Source organism: Bufo gargarizans, chromosome 1 (genome assembly GCF_014858855.1).
Source record: "Bufo gargarizans isolate SCDJY-AF-19 chromosome 1, ASM1485885v1, whole genome shotgun sequence".
Taxonomy (NCBI): Eukaryota; Metazoa; Chordata; class Amphibia; order Anura; family Bufonidae; genus Bufo; species Bufo gargarizans.
The window spans coordinates 398025993-398046884 of NC_058080.1; the positions used below are offsets into that span (position 1 = coordinate 398025993).

The 20892-nt window shown below is 43.6% G+C and overlaps 1 protein-coding gene across 1 annotated transcript in view; it reads left to right on the forward strand.

Annotated features, from left to right (window-relative positions):
* The window catches only part of ZCCHC7 (zinc finger CCHC-type containing 7), a 163236-nt gene that overhangs the window by 71899 nt on the left and 70445 nt on the right, over window positions 1–20892 (forward strand). The window contains exons 3-5 of the mRNA XM_044285801.1: window positions 9727–9770; window positions 12823–12948; window positions 14470–14640. Of these exons, the coding sequence (XP_044141736.1) occupies window positions 9727–9770; window positions 12823–12948; window positions 14470–14640 (341 nt within the window). The remainder of the gene's footprint in view (window positions 1–9726; window positions 9771–12822; window positions 12949–14469; window positions 14641–20892) is intronic.

Genomic DNA, 20892 nt, shown 5'->3' on the forward strand with positions numbered 1-20892 from the left:
TCATAAAATGCCATATTCCATACTTTAGGAATGGTGTACACAGTCATAAAATGCCATATTCCATACTTTAGGAATGGTGTACACAGTCATAAAATGTGTAATATTCCATACTTTAGGAATGGTATACACAGTCATAAAATGCCATATTCCATACTTTAGGAATGGTGTACACAGTCATAAAATGCCATATTCCATACTTTAGGAATGGTATACACAGTCATAAAATGCCATATTCCATACTTTAGGAATGGTATACACAGTCATAAAATGCCATATTCCATACTTTAGGAATGGTATACACAGTCATAAAATGCCATATTCCATACTTTAGGAATGGTGTACACAGTCATAAAATGCCATATTCCATACTTTAGGAATGGTATACACAGTCATAAAATGCCATATTCCATACTTTAGGAACGGTATACACAGTCATAAAATGCCATATTCCATACTTTAGGAATGGTATACACAGTCATAAAATGTCATATTCCATACATTAGGAATGGTATACACAGTCATAAAATATGTAATATTCCATACTTTAGGAATGGTATACACAGTCATAAAATGTCATATTCCATTCTTTAGGAATGGTGTACACAGTCATAAAATGCCATATTCCATACTTTAGGAATGGTGTACACAGTCATAAAATGCCATATTCCATACTTTAGGAACGGTATACACAGTCATAAAATGCCATATTCCATACTTTAGGAATGGTATACACAGTCATAAAATGTCATATTCCATACATTAGGAATGGTATACACAGTCATAAAATATGTAATATTCCATACTTTAGGAATGGTATACACAGTCATAAAATGTCATATTCCATGCTTTAGGAATGGTGTACACAGTCATAAAATGCCATATTCCATACTTTAGGAATGGTGTACACAGTCATAAAATGCCATATTCCATACTTTAGGAATGGTGTACACAGTCATAAAATGCCATATTCCATACTTTAGGAATGGTGTACACAGTCATAAAATATGTAATATTCCATACTTTAGGAATGGTATACACAGTCATAAAATGTCATATTCCATACTTTAGGAATGGTATACACAGTCATAAAATGTCATATTCCATACTTTAGGAATGGTATACACAGTCATAAAATGTGTCATATTCCATACTTTAGGAATGGTATACACAGTCATAAAATTAGTCATATTTCATACTTTAGGAATGGTATACACAGTACTAAAATGAGTCATATTTCATACTTGAGAAATGGTATACACAGAAATAAAATGTGTTCTATTTCATACTTTAGGAATGGTATACACTTATAAATTGAGTAATAGTTTGTACTTTAGGAATAGCGTACAAATTCATAAATTGTCTTATTTTGTACTTTACGAATGATCTACACAGTCATAAAATGTCATATTCCATACTTCAGGAATGGTATACACTTAAATTATGTAACATTTTCTACTTTTGGAGTAGCATACACATCCATAATATGTTATATTTAGTACTTTATGAATGTTATACACATTGAAAATATGTCATATTTAATATTTTAACAAAGGCATACAGTGTCATAAAATGTGTTCTATCTCATACTTTGGGAATGGTATACACGTTCATAAATTGCCATGTTTCATACTTTGCGAATGGTATATACATTCCAAAAAATGTGTTGCATTTCATACTTCAGTATTGGTATACAAATCCATAAAATGCATCATATTTTATATTTTAGAAATGGTATACACATTCAAAAATTATGTTCCATATTCTAGGAATGCTATGCACACATAAAATAAGTCATATTTAGTACTTTCGGAATGGTATACACTTTCATAAATTGTCATATTTCATTCTTGAGGAATGGTATTTACTTTAATAAAATGTAATATTTCATACTTTAGGAATTGTATAAAGTGAGTGTAGCACACGGATTATATCTCTACAGTTTCTGTTGTATTGGTCCTGTCTTAAAAGTTCCATAATCATAGAGGGATTCATAGGGGTCTTTATTTTTGGTGTTTAATATTTTAGTATGGATTACAAATTTTTGGTTCAGGGGCATGTTTACTGAGTTAAGGGGATCAGTGTAAGGGTCCATTCACACGTTCATATGTGTTTTGCGGATCTGCAAAACACGGACACCTGCCATGTGCGTTCCGCATTTTGCGGACCTCACATCTCCAGCACTCTCATAGAAAATGCCTTTTCTTGTCCACAATTGCGGACAAGAATAGGACATGTTCTATTTTTTTGCAGAACAAAAGTGCGGATCCGGAAATGCGGATGCAGACAGCACATTCCAGCCCCATTGACAATGAACGGGTCCGCACCTGTTCTGCAAAATTGCGGAACGGATGCGGGCCCATTTTGCGGATGTGTGAATGGATCCTAATGCTTAGGTATAGACCACACGGAGACCGTCCATTTTAATTTACCCAAACTAAAAGCATGATATAATATGGTTAGGATCTTTTTTTGCCAGCAGGGATCTTTGATCCTTCCAAGTCAGAAATGAGCTGATTAGTATGATGGCACACTTAATGCGGTGATATTTTATCAAGGAGTTTTTTTGCCTTTTATATACACACTTCTTCTGAGTGTTTCCTAAGGTACATTGTCCATGTGTCTTATTATTCTAGTCCTTTTTAGTACCTTCCTTACGTTTTTACCTCTGCATTTTAGTCCGTTGGTACCCATTGCAGCCTGCCAAGGTTTTGTCAGCCACGGACATGAACTACAGGTTCCAGGATCAGCGTCTGGTCCTAGCTGGGGGTGGAATCCTTTCTTGTTACCCTTCTTCCTTCCCTTATAGCACATGCCTTATCTCCCACATACACATTATATGGGACTGGCGTAGTCCTGTGCACGTACACGTTCATTTTAGCCCTCGGTAGATGTGCATGGCATAAAACCTCACCGATTAGCAGAAGGTACCAACCAAGATAATAGCAGACTCATTATCAATGGCTTCACATTTGTATGCATTTTTTGAAAGAGCATTACTGAAAGGCTCAAAATTAGATACGCCCGTGCTCCTCACGCATCTAACAGGCAAAACAGTTCAGAAGCAGATTTCTGGATTTAAAGAAGGTGCCGAAGCATGAGAGTTGTCCGCCTGACCCTCGTTCAGACATGTAGGGCTGTAAATATACTCAGCAGATGATGAGTAAAAGTCCTGGTGTTGCACATATACAGCTCATAGCTTTGGAGGGCCCGATCTATAGAATGGCCCAGTGTGCGGGGGATCTTATTACAGACAGGGGCATCAGGTTTTTTATTCCAGCAGCCGCTCGTTCCCAGTAGTAGTCTTGTATGGAAACCTTCCAGCCCAGTTTAGAAACAAAGGTGTTTTAATTGAGTTGAGCTGTGTAACTTTGTAGTCCCCCATTGTTTTACCATGTACTTTTCAGCAGTGATTACAAGAGGTCACTGCCCCCAATTTACACAGGGTTGTGAACGTCTCTCTGGTGCATAATAATGCAGGCATGAAAAACAGATTTTTGGCAAGCGAAGGGCATTTAGCCGGGCATAACTGTCATAGCGTTCCTTGAATTTCCGTAAGCTGAAAAGCGGCTCTTCTTTTCAGCCTTGGAATCTATATTGCTGTATTTTATAGACTGATATTTAATGTTTTTTTTTATATTTAATTTAGTTGTTTTTTTTTCACAAGAGTTGGTCATTACAGCTTTTATTGCTGCTTCATTGAAATCACAAGAAAGAATATTTGCCGTACAGAGTTTCTTAAAGGGGAAGTTCACATTTACACTTTAAGAGGACCTGTCATCACTAAATGCAGTGTAATCTGCAGGCAGCAGGTTATAGAGCAGGAGGAGCTGAGCAGATGGAGATATAGTTTTATGGGAAAAGATTCAGGATAATTTACACATGTATGTATATCCCTGCTTTTTCTGACTTCAGATGTATAAAGGAGGCTGTCCTGTGTAAGGGCTCATTCACACGACCAAATGGTTGCCGTTCCCTGTGCCTTGGACCGCAAATAGCTGTAAACACCGGCCGTGTGAACTCTGTGCTGCGGTGAGGACCCATTGACTTGAATAGGTCCACGATCCACAAAATACGGCAAAAGATAGGACATGTCCTATCTTTTGCAGTGTGGAGGAACGCTTCCGAAGGTCTCCGTGTGCTACCGATCTGTTCCTCTGCTCCGCAAAAGAATAGGACATGTTCTGTCTTTTGCCGTATCTTGCAGATCGCGGACCCATTCAAGTCCATGGTTCTGCAGCGCAGAGTTCACGCGGCTGGTGCCCGTGTATTACGGACTCGCTGTTTGCGGTCTGTAGTATGGGCACCACAGCCACATGGTCGTCTGAATGGGCCCTAACTGTGTATACAGAGATAGCTGTCAGTCACTGCTAACTGTTCAGGGGGTGTTCTGAAGTATAGAAAAAGCAGTAGTATAAAATGGAATATATAATTACAAGTGTTACTGAATCTTTTCCCATAAAACTATACACCGATCTGCTCAGCTCCTGCGGACAAGAATAGGACAGGTTATATTTTTGTTGTGGACCACGGAACGGAGCAACGGATGCAGGAAAGCACACGGAGTGCTGTCCACATCTTTTGCGGCTCCATTGAAGTGAATGGGTTCCCACCCGAGCCGCCAAAACTGCGGCTCGGATGCGGACCAAAACAACGGCCGTGTGCATGAGGCCTAAGTACCACTACCCATCACACAGTAGTGCAGACTTAGGCCTCATGCACACGACCGTTGTGTGCATCCGTGGCCGTTGTGCCGTTTTCCGTTTTTTTTCGCGGACCCATTGACTTTCAATGGGTCCGTGGAAAAATCGGAAAATGCACCGTTTTGCAGCCGAGGCCGTGATCCGTGTATCCTGTCCGTCAAAAAAATATGACCTGTCCTATTTTTTTGACGGACAACGGTTCACGGACCCATTCAAGTCAATGGGTCCGTGAAAGAACACGGATGCACACAAGATTGGCATCCGTGTCCGTGATCCGTGGCCGTAGGTTGCTTTCATACAGACGGATCCGAAGATCCGTCTGCATAAAAGCTTTTTCTGATCTAAGTTTTCACTTCGTGAAAACTCATTTCCGACAGTATATTCTAACACAGAAGCGTTCCCATGGTGATGAGGACGCTTCTAGTTAGAATACACTGCAAACTTGGTACAAGACTGCCCCCTGCTGCCTGGCACCACCCGATCTCTTACAGGGGGATATGATAGCACAATTAACCTCTTCAGGTGCGGCACCTAAAGGGGTTAATTGTACTATCATATTCTCCTGTAAGAGATCAGGGCTGCCAGGCAGCAGGGGGCAGACCCCCCCCTCCCCAGTTTGAATATCGTTGGTGGCACAGTGTGTGCCCATCGCCCCCCCTTCCTCCCTCTATAGTTAAAAATCGTTGGTGGCACAGTGTGTGCCCATCGCCCCCCCCTTCCTCCCTCTATAGTTAAAAATCGTTGGTGGCACAGTGTGCGCCCACCATCGCCCCCCTCCATCTCCCCCCCCCCATCATTGGTGGCAGCGGAGTTCCGATCGGAGTCCCAGTTTAATCGCTGGGGCTCCGATCGGTAACCATGGCAACCAGGAAGCTACTGCAGCCCTGGTTGCCATGGTTACTTAGCAATAGTACAATAGTAGAAGATTCATACTTACCTGCTTGCTGCTGCGATGTCTGTGACCGGCCGGGAGCTCCTCCTACTGGTAAGTGACAGTTCTTTAGCAATGCACCGCACAGACCTTTCACTTACCAGTAGGTGGAGCTCCCGGCCGGTCACAGACATCGCAGCAGCAGGCAGGTAAGTATGAATCTTCTACAATTGTACTATTGCTAAGTAACCATGGCAACCAGGGATGCAGTAGCTTCCTGGTTGCCATGGTTACCGATCGGAGCCCCAGCGATTAAACTGGGACTCCGATCCGAACTCCGCTGCCACCAATGATGGGGGGGGGGGGGGGGAAGATGGAGGGGGGCGATGGTGGGCGCACACTGTGCCACCAACGATTTTTAACTATAGAGGGAGGAAGGGGGGGGCGATGGGCACACACTGTGCCACCAACGATATTCAAACTGGGGAGGGGGGGGGTCTGCCCCCTGCTGCCTGGCAGCCCTGATCTCTTACAGGAGAATATGATAGTACAATTAACCCCTTTAGGTGCCGCACCTGAAGAGGTTAATTGTGCTATCATATCCCCCTGTAAGAGATCGGGTGGTGCCAGGCAGCAGGGGGCAGTCTTGTACCAAGTTTGCAGTGTATTCTAACCTGAAGCGTCCCCATCACCATGGGAACGCCTCTGTGTTAGAATATACTGTCGGAAATGAGTTTCACGAAGTAGCTCATATCCGACAGTATATTCTAACGTAGAGGCGTTCCCATGGTGATGGGGACGCTTCAAGTTATGTTCGGGTGTCCGCCTGGCCGTGCGGAGGCAAGCGGATCCGTCCAGACTTATAATGTAAGTCAAAGGGAACGGATCCGTTTGAAGATGACACACTGTGGCTCAATTTTCAAACGGATCCGTCCCCATTGACTTCATTGTAATTCAGGACGGATCCGTTTGGCTCCGCACGGCCAGGCGGACGCCAAAACGACTTTTTTTTCATGTCCGTGGATCCTCCAAAAATCAAGGAAGACCCACGGACGAAAAAACGGTCACGGACCCACGGACCCCGTTTTTTCGGACCGTGAAAAAAAACTGTCGTGTGCATGAGGCCTTAAAAGGGTTTTCTTAGATTTCCTCCTAGACCACGTGAGAGATGAACATCACTTCACTGGCCTAGGAAAAGCTGGAGAAACTAACAGGGGCGCCGGTGCCTTCTTGAACAGCTGATCGGTGGGCGTCAGGGTGTCTGACCTCCACAGATCAGCTACTGATGACCTATCCTGAGAAAAGGTCATCAGTTATAAAGTCTCGGAAAAACCCTTTAAGCCCCACCTCTCCTAACGTGTATTTTAGTAACTACTTGCATAACATTTCTCGAGCATTTAAGCTCATGCCTCTGTATTATGCCATACCTCTGTTAATCCTCATAGAAGTTTATGAATGAATTGCCGGCAGTTTGCAAAGTTGGTCCAGCTGGGTGTTACCATTTACACTGGCAGCACTGATTGGAAGGTGCTAGACTATGCAGGAACACCCAACATGCACACTGGTAACACCCAATTGGAGGTGTATTGCAGACTACTGGCAGTTCATTCATAAAATTCTAGCAGAAATAATAGAAGAATAAATTAAAAGACTAGGTGCTCCACAATTGCTATTACATGGGGAATGTAAGTAGTTGCTAAAAAAGACATGTCAGGAGAGGTGACAGGTCCACTTTAACAGAAATACACATAAAGCTAAGGACCGGAGAACTTGTCTTGGGCACAAACATATGGACAACTTGTTTCTTTTAATGAGCTCTTTATCTGGGTGACGTTACCTTTTATGTGCAAGTATGTGGTTTACTGAAAGGGGTTTTCCTGGGGTACAGCATTGGTAACCTATCCTCAGGATAGGTCGTCAGTATTTGATCAGTGGGAGTCCATCTCCCAGCACCCTTGCTAAACAGTGCTTTCACAGCTTACCAAGCACCGCCACGTACATAGTAAAACCTTGCAGCCCAGGCCCATTCACTTGAGTGGGACTGAGCTGTAAATGGGTCATGTGACCGATGACTGTGACATCAGTGGCCTCGGAAGAAGCGGTGACGCTCATGCCTTTCGACATCCTCTCCTACAACCAATATAGTGTTGTATGATTTACATCAAATTTTCCTTATTTTATATAGAACACAACATAAAATAACAGAGTTATCTAACTGAAAATGATGTTGAGAAATATAGAATGATTTCTAAACATTTCAGAAGAGTCCTGTGAAATGTATTTAGTTCCATAAAGAATAGAAATGTCACGCTCTGTCCAGTTCAGTGATTGCATTTTGTGTGCAGATATAGTATTGTGACATGATTTTGGTGTTTGAGGAAAGTATCCAGTGGTAGTTTTTGTCTCTAACCATCTATTAGGTATAACTAGTATATCTATTAGGTATAATATTAGGTATAACTAGTATATCTATTAGGTATAACTAGTATATCTATTAGGTATAACTAGTATATCTATTAGGTATAATATTAGGTATAACTAGTATATCTATTAGGTATAACTAGTATATCTATTAGGTATAACTAGTGGTCTTTTACTCTAGTATCAAATGAAATAGAATGAGTAGCATGGATGGTGTACCGTCATTCATCCCTTTCACAAGCCTAAGCCGTCTGAAGAAATTCATACTCTTAGGTTACCTGCACACGGTGTGGATTTGTATGCTGACAATCTGCATAAAAACAACATAAAAAAATAACGATAACAACCAGACATAAACCCACACTTTTTATTGTAGTTTTTGGTGGAGATTTTCTATTTATTTTAACAACTCATTTGACGTCTATGGCGAAACCAAGTTACATCAACCGCTCATCTGCACAAACAAGTGGCTGAATTTGAACGCCGCATCACAGTTCCATTTTGGCACATACAAAATGCACTCTGGGGCACTAAAGTTTGTGCTGGTTTTTAGTCTAAAATGCTGTGTTAGGCAGTCTTATTTTGTAGTCGCATTTACACCTGAAATTGCGCCTACTTTGAAGGCTTTTGTGACTATTTAGATTTTTTTTTATAAGTTTTGTAATTTTTGCAACTTTTTTCCGGCCTATTTATTTAGGCACACCTTTTTTTGAATTAAATACGCCTGTCTAATTTTATGTACAAAAACAGGCCAGCATGATAAATGTGCTTCATGTGTACATGAGATTCACTTTGCTCGTTCTGTATTATGCTGCGGGTTTTCTGCACGAAAATTAAGCATAATCCTGACTGTGTGCACGTACCCATGTACATTTCATCAATGTCTCCCTGGTGTTTTATACATATTAACAAATTAGAAATCATATCTGATTTATCATAAAAAGCGTCCTGCGTTGTGGTGTTTGTTGGGTATGAGACTAGGGCTGCAACGAGTACTCGACACAAAAAAATCCTGGATGCAAATATTTTGCATTGAGGATTCATTTGTGTCACATGAACACGGAGCGGGAGTGAAGCGTTTGCTATTACTCCCGCTCCGTGGTCTCCTGCTGCGCTTGGAATACTCCCCTTTCCAGCATGTCCATGAGTCCCACACTGCACTGACCTCCTGACGTACACACGCCGTGACCTGGCGCGCTGTGTGACGTCAGGCGCAGAGCAGCGCGGAACGATGGAGTGTTGACGGCGCCTCTGCTGGAAAGGTAAGTTGGTGCGACTAAGGCTGGGTGCCCGAAGTGCACAGCATCATAGCAACCGATGATGCTGTGCACTCCAGGTGTCAGGAGGAGCAAGAGGGGAGAGCTGCTGGCACAAGGGGGGAGCGGCTGGCACTGGGGGAGTGAAGCTGATGGCACTGGGGGAACGGAGCTAATGGCACAAGAAGGGGCTGATAACACTGGGGGAGCTGATGGCACTGGGGGGATAGTGGAGCTGATGGCACTAGGGGAACTGATGCACTTGGGATGATCGCACAGGGGGGAATGAAGTCTGTTGGGGACTGATGGTAGGGGTTCTGATAAGTTTTTATAAAGGAAAACTGTCTAGTAATAAAAATTTTTTTTATTTGATTACTCGATTAATCGTAAAAAATAATCAATAGAATACTCGATTTCTAAAATAATCGTTTACTGCAGCCCTACATGATACTTAACTGAGATTCCTTGTTTCCTGCAGGTGACGATGGAGTGGACTGGTCGGTTATTGAGAGGGATTCATCGGTATGGTCACTTATAACTCTATATTACAAAATGTAAACATTGTCAAAAGATCTGCATTTCTTTCACAATGTAAGGCCTCATGCACGTAATCTTATTTTTCATCTGTGTGCTATCGCTCACTGACCCTTTTATGTCTATGGGGCCATGCACACATCCATATTTTTTGTGTATTTGTGTGTCCATTCGGCAAATTACGGAAGACGTCCTATTCTGGTCCATATTGCGGATGAGAATAGTCGTTTCCAGTGGAGTGCACACGGAAGGTATCCATATATTTTCAGATCTATTGTTTGTCGACCAAAATACGAACATGGCTGTGTGCATGAAGCCTTATACAGAGCTCAATGGGGATTGGAAAATAAAAAAAAAGTGTGATATCATAAATTTCTGCCACAAGAAGGCTGCTTTCTAATTAGTCATCTTTACTACGCTACCATGCTGTTTGTGTCTGTGCACAGCAGCACTTTCCCAGCTGGATCGCATTCACTGAAATAGTGCTGCATCCCCTTTGTTCTCAGGTATGGTCCCAAAGGTTGGACCCCCCACAGTTTTGAAAGTTATGGTATATTCTAGCGATCACTAGCCATCACTTTAGAAGATGGAAATACCCTTTTAAAGCCTGTTTCACACTTGCCTTGTGGCTTTCCGGTTTTGAGATTCGGCAGAGGATCTCATAACCGGAATTAAACGGATCCGTGCCATTTAATATATCTGGATACATCCGTTTCAGTTGTATTAAATCTAAACTATAAAAATCATAGTAAGTCAATGGGTGCCGGGTCCGTTTTTTTCACTAACAAAATAACCAATCCGGCACCATTGACTTACATTGATTTTCATGCTGGGTCTGGTTTGTTCCGTTTTGCAGACTGGACACAAAACCACAGCTTGCAGCTGTTTTGTGTCTGGTCAAAAAACGCAACAAAATGGAATGGAATTCTTCCTGATCAATTTTGACAATGAATGGGGACAAAACTCATCAGTTTTGGCCTGGTTTTGAGATCCTCTGACAGCGCAAGTGTGAAACGGCCCTAAAGAAGACCTGTACCCTCTCTTGACATGTCTGTTTTAGTTTACATTCCATCTGAATGAATCCCCAGTTGGGGTCTTTTCCTGCACAGTCTGGCACTATCCAATCAGTCTGCCAGTGTCAGACTATGCAGGGACATACCCCCAGTTGGTAACTCCTGGCTGGGAATGCATTCATAAACTTAGAGGAGGAATAATAAAAGATTGGCACAACATAGAGCTGTGTGTGAAAATGCTCCATAATTATTACCTGGAGAATGCAATTTTTTTTTACTAAAACAGACATTTCAGGAGAGGTGACAGGTCTTCTTTAAAGGGGTTTGCCATCACATACAATCGGGGGCATATTGCTAGGATATGCCCCCATTGTCTGATAGGTGCGGGTCCCACCTACAATGAGAATGGAGCTGTGAAATTAACGGGAGTCGCACTGCGCATGCGCAGCTGCCCTCTATCCATTTCAATGGGGCCAACGAAAATAGCTGAGCGCTGGCTCGGCTATTTCCGTCTGCCCCATAGAAATTAATGGAAGCAGGGGCCGCGCGTGACAGTGCGCTCCTGTTCACTTGTATGGAAGCAGCGCTTGGTGGTGGACAGAACCCCGGCAAACCAGCCACAGCTCTCCCCACTCCGTTCTCCTTGTAGGTGGGTCTCTGAGACCCGCACCTATCAGACAATGGGGGCATATCTTATTGACCCTTTACGTAAAAAGGATGTTTTTTTGATCACAGATATATTAGCTATATACCACACCACAGGCTTAGGCCCCAAATGAATTTCCAACATCATAAGTTCCTTTTGTTCTTGCATGGAATGTTAAAGCTTTCTGCACTTGTAGCAAATGTTTCACACCCAGAAAAAAAGATAAAAAATTAAGGGGGATATTTACATATGGAAATCCTATCTGGTAGGGCAGAAAGAAATTAGCAATTTAGGGGGACATTTATTAAGACGGGCATTTGCCAGGCTGGTCTCAAGTCCCTCTGAGCTGCCTGGGGAAACACCAAAGTTATATAGAGGCGCAGACCTATATATAAGTTTGGTGCTTCGTCAGGCAGGCCATTCAATAGGCTTAACTCTATGCCTGCCCTCTTGCTGGTGTAGATTTAAGCCATTTTCCACTTTTAAAATCGCAGTGGAAAATGATAAATGAGCTGGGCCTTTGGGGCCACCCGCTTCCCTTGGCGCATCACGCCCCCTATTCTCACCACTTTGTAAAAATGCTGACGGTAGGGAAAAGTCACATTTCACTGCACAAATGGCATGCGGCAAAATTAGTAAATTGCTACTTTCTTTCTGCCATATGTATAGGGGGGCAATATGCATAAACAAAATTCAATGTACCAAAGAAAGAAAGCCATGCAGGACAAAAATGCAGTTGGAAATTCATAAATTTAGTTAAATCTCATATCATAAGAATAAAAAATGAGAGTGCCATCACCCCGTGGCACACACCACTTGAAAAATACATGCACAACACAGGCGGATAAGCCTGGCATACTCAAGAAGCATCTTTTCAGATCTAAATTAAGGAGGCGAAACGACCCATAGATTGTTTATATGTTCTCCTCTAGAGAAAAGAACCTTCTGACCATCTCAGGAAATGTTGGATGAAATGTACCCGATAAGGCCGGGTTCACATCACCCTTTCGCTTTCCGTTCTTCTGATCCATCAGAAGAACAGAAAACAACAAAAAAAAACGGATTCTGTATTTGAAGCATCCGCTATGCTCAGTTATGCACATTTTGCACCTGTTTTAGCCATTTCCGTCAGATCTGTTATGGAAAAAAGTCCTACACAAAGTATTTTTTTCAGTCTAAAATAACGAAGCATAGCAGATGCTTAAAATACAGGATCAGTTTATTTTTTTCCTTACTGATCAGAGGAAACGGAAAATGAAACAGTAAAGTGAACCCAGCCTTACCTGTAGATGTCAGTTGGTTGGCATGTATTATTTGCTAGCTCTTTTAGTTGAAAATAGTGGATGTATCCCTTGATTAAGTCTCTTCTTCCCCACATTAGGCTCAGGTCTCCAACTTTACTCCACAACGGCGTTTCAGCAACCGGTACTATACAGGGGATAAAAATGTCATATGCAGGAATTGTAATTATCGTGGACATCTGTCGAAAAATTGTCCTCAGCCTAAGGTAAATATTAAGTTACCTGGATGTGATCTGCAAGATGATTGTGTTTTTATGTGATCATCCAATGGGATTAGGAGGTCCTATCTCTGGACATATTTCCTTAGATATCTGCTGCTTCTAGGGAATAAAAGGATTGGTAACATTAACTATATTTCATATGAGGTGCATTGAGCCTCAGTGTCCTGCATATTGATACAACTGGGGGTATTCACCTATGCTATTTTGTGTACCCCTTCCAATTTAGCAAAAACCATTGTGGTTTTGGAGACGGTTATGTTCACATAGGCAAAATCTACCATTGTTACGCAATGGAAAATTGACTTTTTCTATGGTTTAATTCACTTTCAGAATGCCACCAGCAGCTCCCCATTTATTTCAGTGAGAAAACAAACGCAAACAGGTCACGTTTTTTATATGCTGCTGTTTCCAGAAACACTTACAGGCTATGTACACCTTTTGGAGGCCATTTTATTTGCTTGTTTTTGTACTCATTTTGAGCAAAAAATAATCTTTTCGATTGCTTTTATTAAAAATATGGAATCTTTTTTTCTGTACATAGCTACAAGTGGTACCTTGGAACCAAACCCAAGTTTGGACAATGGTTTTTTACAGTCTGAATCAATTTCTGAAGTTGTTATGCGAAGTCTCGCGAGACTTCGCATAGTAATAACTTCAGCTCATCGGAGCCAATACATTCTAATGCTGTACGGCGAGCTCGCTCCATACAGTATTGAAACTAAGTTTTATGCGAATCGACTTCGACTTCCATGTAGATCTTTGCCAAAAACCAGCTTTGTGTTTAAGTAAACACCCATTGGTTAAAAAAGACGCAAAAAACATCCCCAAAAAAAACTTATTTTCAAGATCCGTCATGTAAAGATCCCTGTTTCCACGTGCAGGTTATTGATGCTGTCTTTATTGATGCTGCTGTCTAAACCGAGGAACAGACACTCAATGAAGGACACATTTAAAGGAAATGAAGCTGCCATAGATTTCACTCCGGCACATAGATTTCTCTGCCGGTGGAGGCAGGTCATTTATAATGAGGCCTGCGGCTCCTAATAAATGACTTAGCTTCTCCGGCAGGCCCCATGAAGACTGACGTAGCAGGTATCGGTCTTGATGAATTGTTGGCTTTGGCTTCAAAAATGGCAAACAACCTGGAAACCCATCCTAAGAGTTGTGGACAATGGAACAGATTATTTTTTCTTCTTTTGGAACCTGTAAGAGCGTTGGTTCTCAAGTCTTTTCCTAGTTTGTGCTGAATATTCGTTTACTACCCGGCAAACTACCTGTGAGTTGGGAATGTGCGGTAAAATCAATGAATTAGTCCTTTTTTTATTATCTGGATACTACCACTAAAATAGTCTGCGCATTTCTTAGCATAAGTTGTAATATCCGTCATTATAACTCTACTGTTTTTTTTTATTTTTATGAAAAGGTTTTGCAGTTAGTACGGTAATTGCATATTAATTTTAGTCCTGGATAATGATAATCATGCATATTATTTCTATTTATTACCAGAAATTGCCAGCTTGTTGCCTTTGTGGTAGAAGAGGACATCTGCAATACCATTGTCCATTGCCGTATTGTTCAAACTGTTTTATGCCTGGCCACTTACACCAAGAATGTACTGAGCGCCCTAACTGGCAGAAAAAATGCCATCGCTGTGCCATGGTCGGCCATTATGCAGATGTAAGTATGCACCATATAATTGTAGGGAGATTAAGGGTATATGCATATGGCAGTGTAGTTTATGGGGATCATCCTCGTTCTTTTCATGCTGTTTTCACTGTGTTACTGCATGTGTTCCCTTTTTTTTTTTCTTAGTGGATTTTGACGCAGATTTGCCCCTGATCTCACCATTTGCATTGCAAAGGTTGAAATCTGCACCGAAAATCTACACATACAATTGACATGCTGCGGATTTCAAAATCTGCACTACAGGTCAATTTCCGCACCATGTACATGACATAGTGAAAATCTCATCTACTTTCACTGTTACAGTGTTAGGCCTCATTCACACGACGTTGTTTGGGTCCACATCCGAGCCGCATTTTTTGTGCCTCAGATACGGACCCATTCACTTCCGCATCTGCTGTCCACATCTGTTGCTCCATTCCGTAACCCTGCAAAAAAAATAGAACATGCCCTATTCTTGTCCGTTTTGCGGACCAGAAAAGGGGTTTCTATAATGGGAGGCCTGTTCCGTTCTGCAAATTGCGGAACGTACACAGGCGGCATTCGTGTTTTGCAGATATGCAATTTGCAGACTGCAAAACACGGCACAGTTGTGTGCATGTAGCCTTATGGTGCGGGTTTTTCCGTACTAAAATCCGCATGTAATACACATCACGTGAATATACCGTTATTACTACCATCTTAAATTTTAGTTGGTTAAAGTCATTGTCTATTCTAGCAGGAGGCTTAAAAGGGTTTTCTGCGTTTTTTTTTTTTTTTTTTTTTTTATTATTATTTTTTTAACTGGTGAGCTCAGGATAGGTCTTCAGTATCTGAATGGTGGGGGTCTGACACCTGGGACCCTTGCTGATCAGCTGTTTGAGATGGCATTGGCGCTCCTGTGAGTGCTGCTGCCTTCTCACAGCTTAACAAGCACCGCGCTGTACATTGTACAGCGGATGTGCTTGGTATCGCGCTCCACCCCATTCACTTGAATGGGGCTGAGCTGCTCCTAGGCCACGTGACAATTGAAGTGTTTTGTGTAGGGCTGCAACGATTAATCGATTTAATCGATTATATTCGATAACTGGATTCGTTGTCGACGAATCCAGTTATCGAATAATCGCCGATTCGTTGCTATTCGGGCGGGCGGGCGGTCGCTGCATCTTTATTTTACCTTTTTACAATGACGCTCCCGCTCCTGTAACAGCCAGGCAGAGCGGACGGCGGCGTAACGTCACTCACTCACGTGACACGCCTGCTCCGCCTCCTTCATTCATGAAGTGGGCGGAGCAGGCGCGTCACGTGATTGAGTGACGTTACGCCGCCGTCCGCTCTGCCTGGCTGTTACAGGAGCGGGAGCGTCATTGTAAAAAGGTAAAATAAAGATGCAAGCATCGGGGCCACTTCATGAATGAAGGAGGCGGAGCAGGCGTGTCACGTGAGTGAGTGACGTTACGCCGCCGTCCGCTCTGCCTGGCTGTTACAGGAGCGGGAGCGTCATTGTAAAAAGGTAAAATAAAGATGCAAGCATCGGGGCCGGGGCCGGGGCTGTTAGGGGGGAGGGGGGGGGGGGATCTGTCTATGGCACTGCTATGGGAAGGGGGGTCTGTGTATAGCACTGGTATGGGGAGGGGGGAGGATCTGTCTATGGCACTGCTATGGGGAGGAGGGGGGTCTGTGTATGGCACTGCTATGGGAAGGGGGATCTGTGCACTGTTATGAGGAAAGGGATCTGTGCACTGTTATGCCCATAACAGTGCACAGATCCCCCTCTCCATAACAGCGCCGCCCACAGATCCCCCTCTCCATAACAGCGCCGCCCACAGATCCCCCTCTCCATAACTGCGCCGTCCACAGATCCCCCTCTCCATAACTGCGCCGTCCACAGATCCCCCTCTCCATAACTGCGCCGTCCACAGATCCCCCTCTCCATAACTGCGCCGTCCACAGATCCCCCTCTCCATAACTACGCCGTCCACATATCCCCCTCTCCATAACTGCGCCGTCCACAGATCCCCCTCTCCATAACTGCGCCGTCCACAGATCCCCCTCTCCATAACTGCGCCGTCCACAGATCCCCCTCTCCATAACTGCGCCGTCCACAGATCCCCCTCTCCATAACTGCGCCGTCCACAGATCCCCCATAATAGTGTCGTCCACAGATCCCCCATAATAGTGTCGTCCACAGATCCCCCATAATAGTGTCGTCCACAGATCCCCCATAATAGTGTCGTCCACAGATCCCCCATAATAGTGTCGTCCACAGATCCCCCATAATAGTGTCGTCCACAGATCCCCCATAATAGTGTCGTCCACAGATCCCCCATAATAGTGTCGTCCACAGATCCCCCATAATAGTGTCGTCCACAATTTGTTTTAATATGGCCTTTGAACATAATTTTTCAAGTAAGATCATATAAACCTCACTGTTTTGTAATTTTGTCGTTTTTCCCGATTAATCGATTAATCGTAGAAATTAATCGGCAACTAATCGATTATTCAAATAATCGTTAGCTGCAGCCCTAGTTTTGTGACTGGCCTAGGAAAAGCAGAGAAAAGGCGGCGGCTGCTGCCTTCTTAAACAGCTGATTGGTGGGGGTCTTGGGTGTCGGATCCTCACCGATCAGATACCAATGAACTATCCTTAGGATAGGTGATCAGTTATAAAATCTCAGAAAACCCCTTTAAACACTGTCTGGAGTGTGCACCCAGAGCAAACAAAATCCTCTGTTCACTCTCCCACCATTCCAGCACTGCAGCTCCTGGCCGGTTTAGGTCTCTGCAGAACTAGAAGTGACCAGGTCCTGTGTCTGCTACTGGGAATCACTGGCTTCAGCAGTTCAGTTTTTTTTTACTATGTATAGCTAACCTATGACCTATTTCAGATGGGCATTCAAGAAAACCATCCAGACATTTTACATTTATGACCATATAGCTGCTCTTATAAATCGCACAGAAGAAATATAATAATATCATCATGGAGTATCATTTATAATTGCATTTTTGAAAATTATCTTAACCTCTTCATGACCCCTGACATTGTATTACGTGTGCAAATACAGCCGGGACCCGGCCACAATGAGTAGGATTGGAGATCAGGCTGATCCTGGTCATTTAGCCCCTCAGTAGCGACTGTGGTTAGACAGAGGAAGGCGGCTTCCTTTGCCCTCTGATCTGAGCCCCGTGGTGAAGTTGTGTTTTTTTTTACAGTTGCTATCACAGGCTGGGGCCTTGTGAAGGCTCCCAGGCCTGTCATAGTGAGCTGCCTGCAAAGTTGTTCCCAAAGGATGGCCTGACAGGCAACCTGTAAAAATCCCATAGACTGCCATAGTATTCTGTTGTAGTTCATGGTACAAGGCTAGTCCCTAAGGGGACTAAAAATTGCAGTGAACATTTTTCACCTTTCACAATTTTACATTTAAAAATAAATAAGCAAAAAACATAATGGGCATCGCTGTGTCTGAAAATGTCCAAACTATTAAAATATAAAAATGGTTTTCCTTCACAATGAATCCTGTAACGAAAAAAGAAGTAAAATGCAGGATTCCACAGTTTTAGTTGCCTTGTCCCTCCCCAAAACATTGAAAAAGTTGTATGTACCCCAAAAATGTACCAATAAAAACTTGAGCTGGCCCTGCAAAAAAGTCCTAGATTCAAAAGATTAAATCGTTAAAAAGTTATGGGGTGTTAGAATATAGTGATGGAAAGCAAATGTTTATTAGGTTTTTATTTTTTTTGTTTTTTAATAGTGCAACAAAATAAAAACGACTTTATTTGGTATCGCCGTAATCGCGCAGACCCACAGAATAAGAACGTCTTGTCATTTATTTCTTAACACATAGTGAACGCCATAGAAACAAAACCCAAGATACCATGGCTGAAATGCTGCTCCCTGCCAAATATGTGGAGGCAAGCATATTTACCTGCTCCTCATCGCTTGGCCCCAGCTTATTCGGTCCCCACTTGTCATCTTAACGGAGAAGGGTCCTGTGTGCCTCTGCAGCCAATAACTGGACGCAGTGGTGACGTATGTCCCAAGTGGCACGTCACTGGGTCACATATCGTTTAGGGGGATACATGACCACTGTGGGCAGTCATTGGCTGCAGAAGCATACGTGACCCCTGTCCATTCCGGCATTTTAACAAACTAGAAATGGACCAAAAGAGCTGGAACCAAGCAGCGGGGAGCAGGTGTTTCCCTCCACAGGACTGGTGGAGGAGGGGCTGCCCAAAAGTATTTCAGAGCTGGACAACCCCTTCAGACTTATATTCTAACTGCCGTAACAGTGACCTGTTGATGGATGTCATGATAGTGATCTTTTAAGTTGGAATTTTTTTGGGCCAGTTGTTGACTAAAACTTCACGTGTATTGCTTTACGCAAGCGCATTGTACTTTTGTTTTTAATTCTCTTTTCGCCTGTTTAGTCAGGTATGTTGACAGCCAGATCATTTATATGAAAGATTCGGCATGAGACTGTCCGCATTCTAGCTGATCCTATTCTTATGCGTATAGCTAGCTTTAAAGGGGTTGTCTCACTTCAGCACATGGCATTTATTATGCAGAGAAAGTTGTTCTGCTAAGCAGTGAGCCCGGTGACATCATCAGCACTAATAGGCAGGCTAAAGCCCACCCATTAGTGCCGGGGAAGTCATTGGAACACCGGAAGCCTCCGCCTAGCAGTGTAAAAATATAAACAAAACAGCCCTTGCCCTGCGCGATGCTTAACTCAGAGGGGCTGACTAGGTGAAGAAGGGGATATGTCCAGGTTCAGTTCTGAACCCGGACAACTTCTTTAATACAAGGCACTTACTAATGTATTGTGATTGTCCACATTGCCTCCTTTGCTGGCACACAGGCCCAGCGCTATAATAAGGCAGGCCAAGCGGGTGCCTTAGGGGGCAGAGCCAAGGGGGTTGGGGGGGGGGGGAAAGGACATTTTTTATTTTAAATAAATCACTTGCGCCGCTGTCCGCTCTGACAGCTGTGTTGTGTGCTGCATATGCTGTGTGGCCCCTCACTCACAGAGTGATCAGCGAGCGGCACACAGCAACACAGGGTCAGGGGGGATGTGACTGGCGCCGCAGTGGGTGACTCACACAGCCAAACGGACTTCCGTAGGTCAGCGTCAGACACCGCTCCTGTTCTCCTCTGTGTGGTCCTAGTATCTTCTCTTTGGGCTCCCGACAAGTTTAAGGACCTCAGTCAATCAGTGGCCGCAGCTGTGTCACGTGTCAGGCCAGTGATTGGCTCTGCGGGAAAGGTCCTCAAACCAGCGATTGTCTGAAGCAGAGAGAAGATACCAGGACCACACAGAGGAGAAGCTCTGACAGATGCCTTTCAGAACCTCCTCCTTGAGTTTTCTTTGTTGTGGTTCCTCATCTCGTTAGCCTCTCTCAGCTGTCTTGTAGTTGGACTGATTGCATCCCTTTAAATTCCTCCCCATAATGCATTAGTGTGCGGCTTATACAACTTCCTGGAGTGTGTGCGCATGCTGATCCTATTTTCCAGTCTTCTACAAGATAAGTGTTGTACATTCATTTGTGATTTTCTGTTTGCTGGATCTCAGGTGACCCTGACTTCCTCCGTGTCTAGTGTAGGGAGCCGGTGGTCGTGTCCCCTCACTATTGTAGGGTGTTCAGGTGTTATACAGTCGAGGTACGAGGATATGTGATCATCCACCATTGGGGTGTTCGCATAGGCTGAGCAGTCAGGGAGAGTGCCAGGTCTTATGTAGGGGTCTCCCTTTATGTTCCTTAGTTTTGGATCCAGTGAGTCTCATATTCATTTTGTATTGTCTTGTTTCCCGTACACCTTCCGTGACATTATAAGCCGCCAAAACCGTCTCTAGCATGGATCCGGTTTCACTGAACGTTTCCAGGGTCTTTCATTGAAGGTAGCTGATCGCCGTAAGACTCTTTCTCAGTTTCTAGTGACCGGTTCAGCTTGCGTTCATGGAGTTTGTTCTGAGCCTAAGATCTCGCTCCCGGATACGTTCTCCGGGGGTAGTGAGAATTTTGTGCGTTTCAGAGAGGCTTGCAAACTCCATTTTCGCCTTCTTCCCCATTCCTCTGGTGATGAGGAACGGAGGGTGGGGATCATTATATCGCTGCTCAGGGGTTACGCTCAGTCGTGGGCCTTTTCGCTGCCGGTGGGGGCACGGCCCCTCCGTTCAGTGGATGAATTCTTTTTAGCCCTGGGTCAGATATATGATGATCCGGATCGTGTTGCTTTGGCTGAGTCTAGACTACGTCTGTTATGCCAGG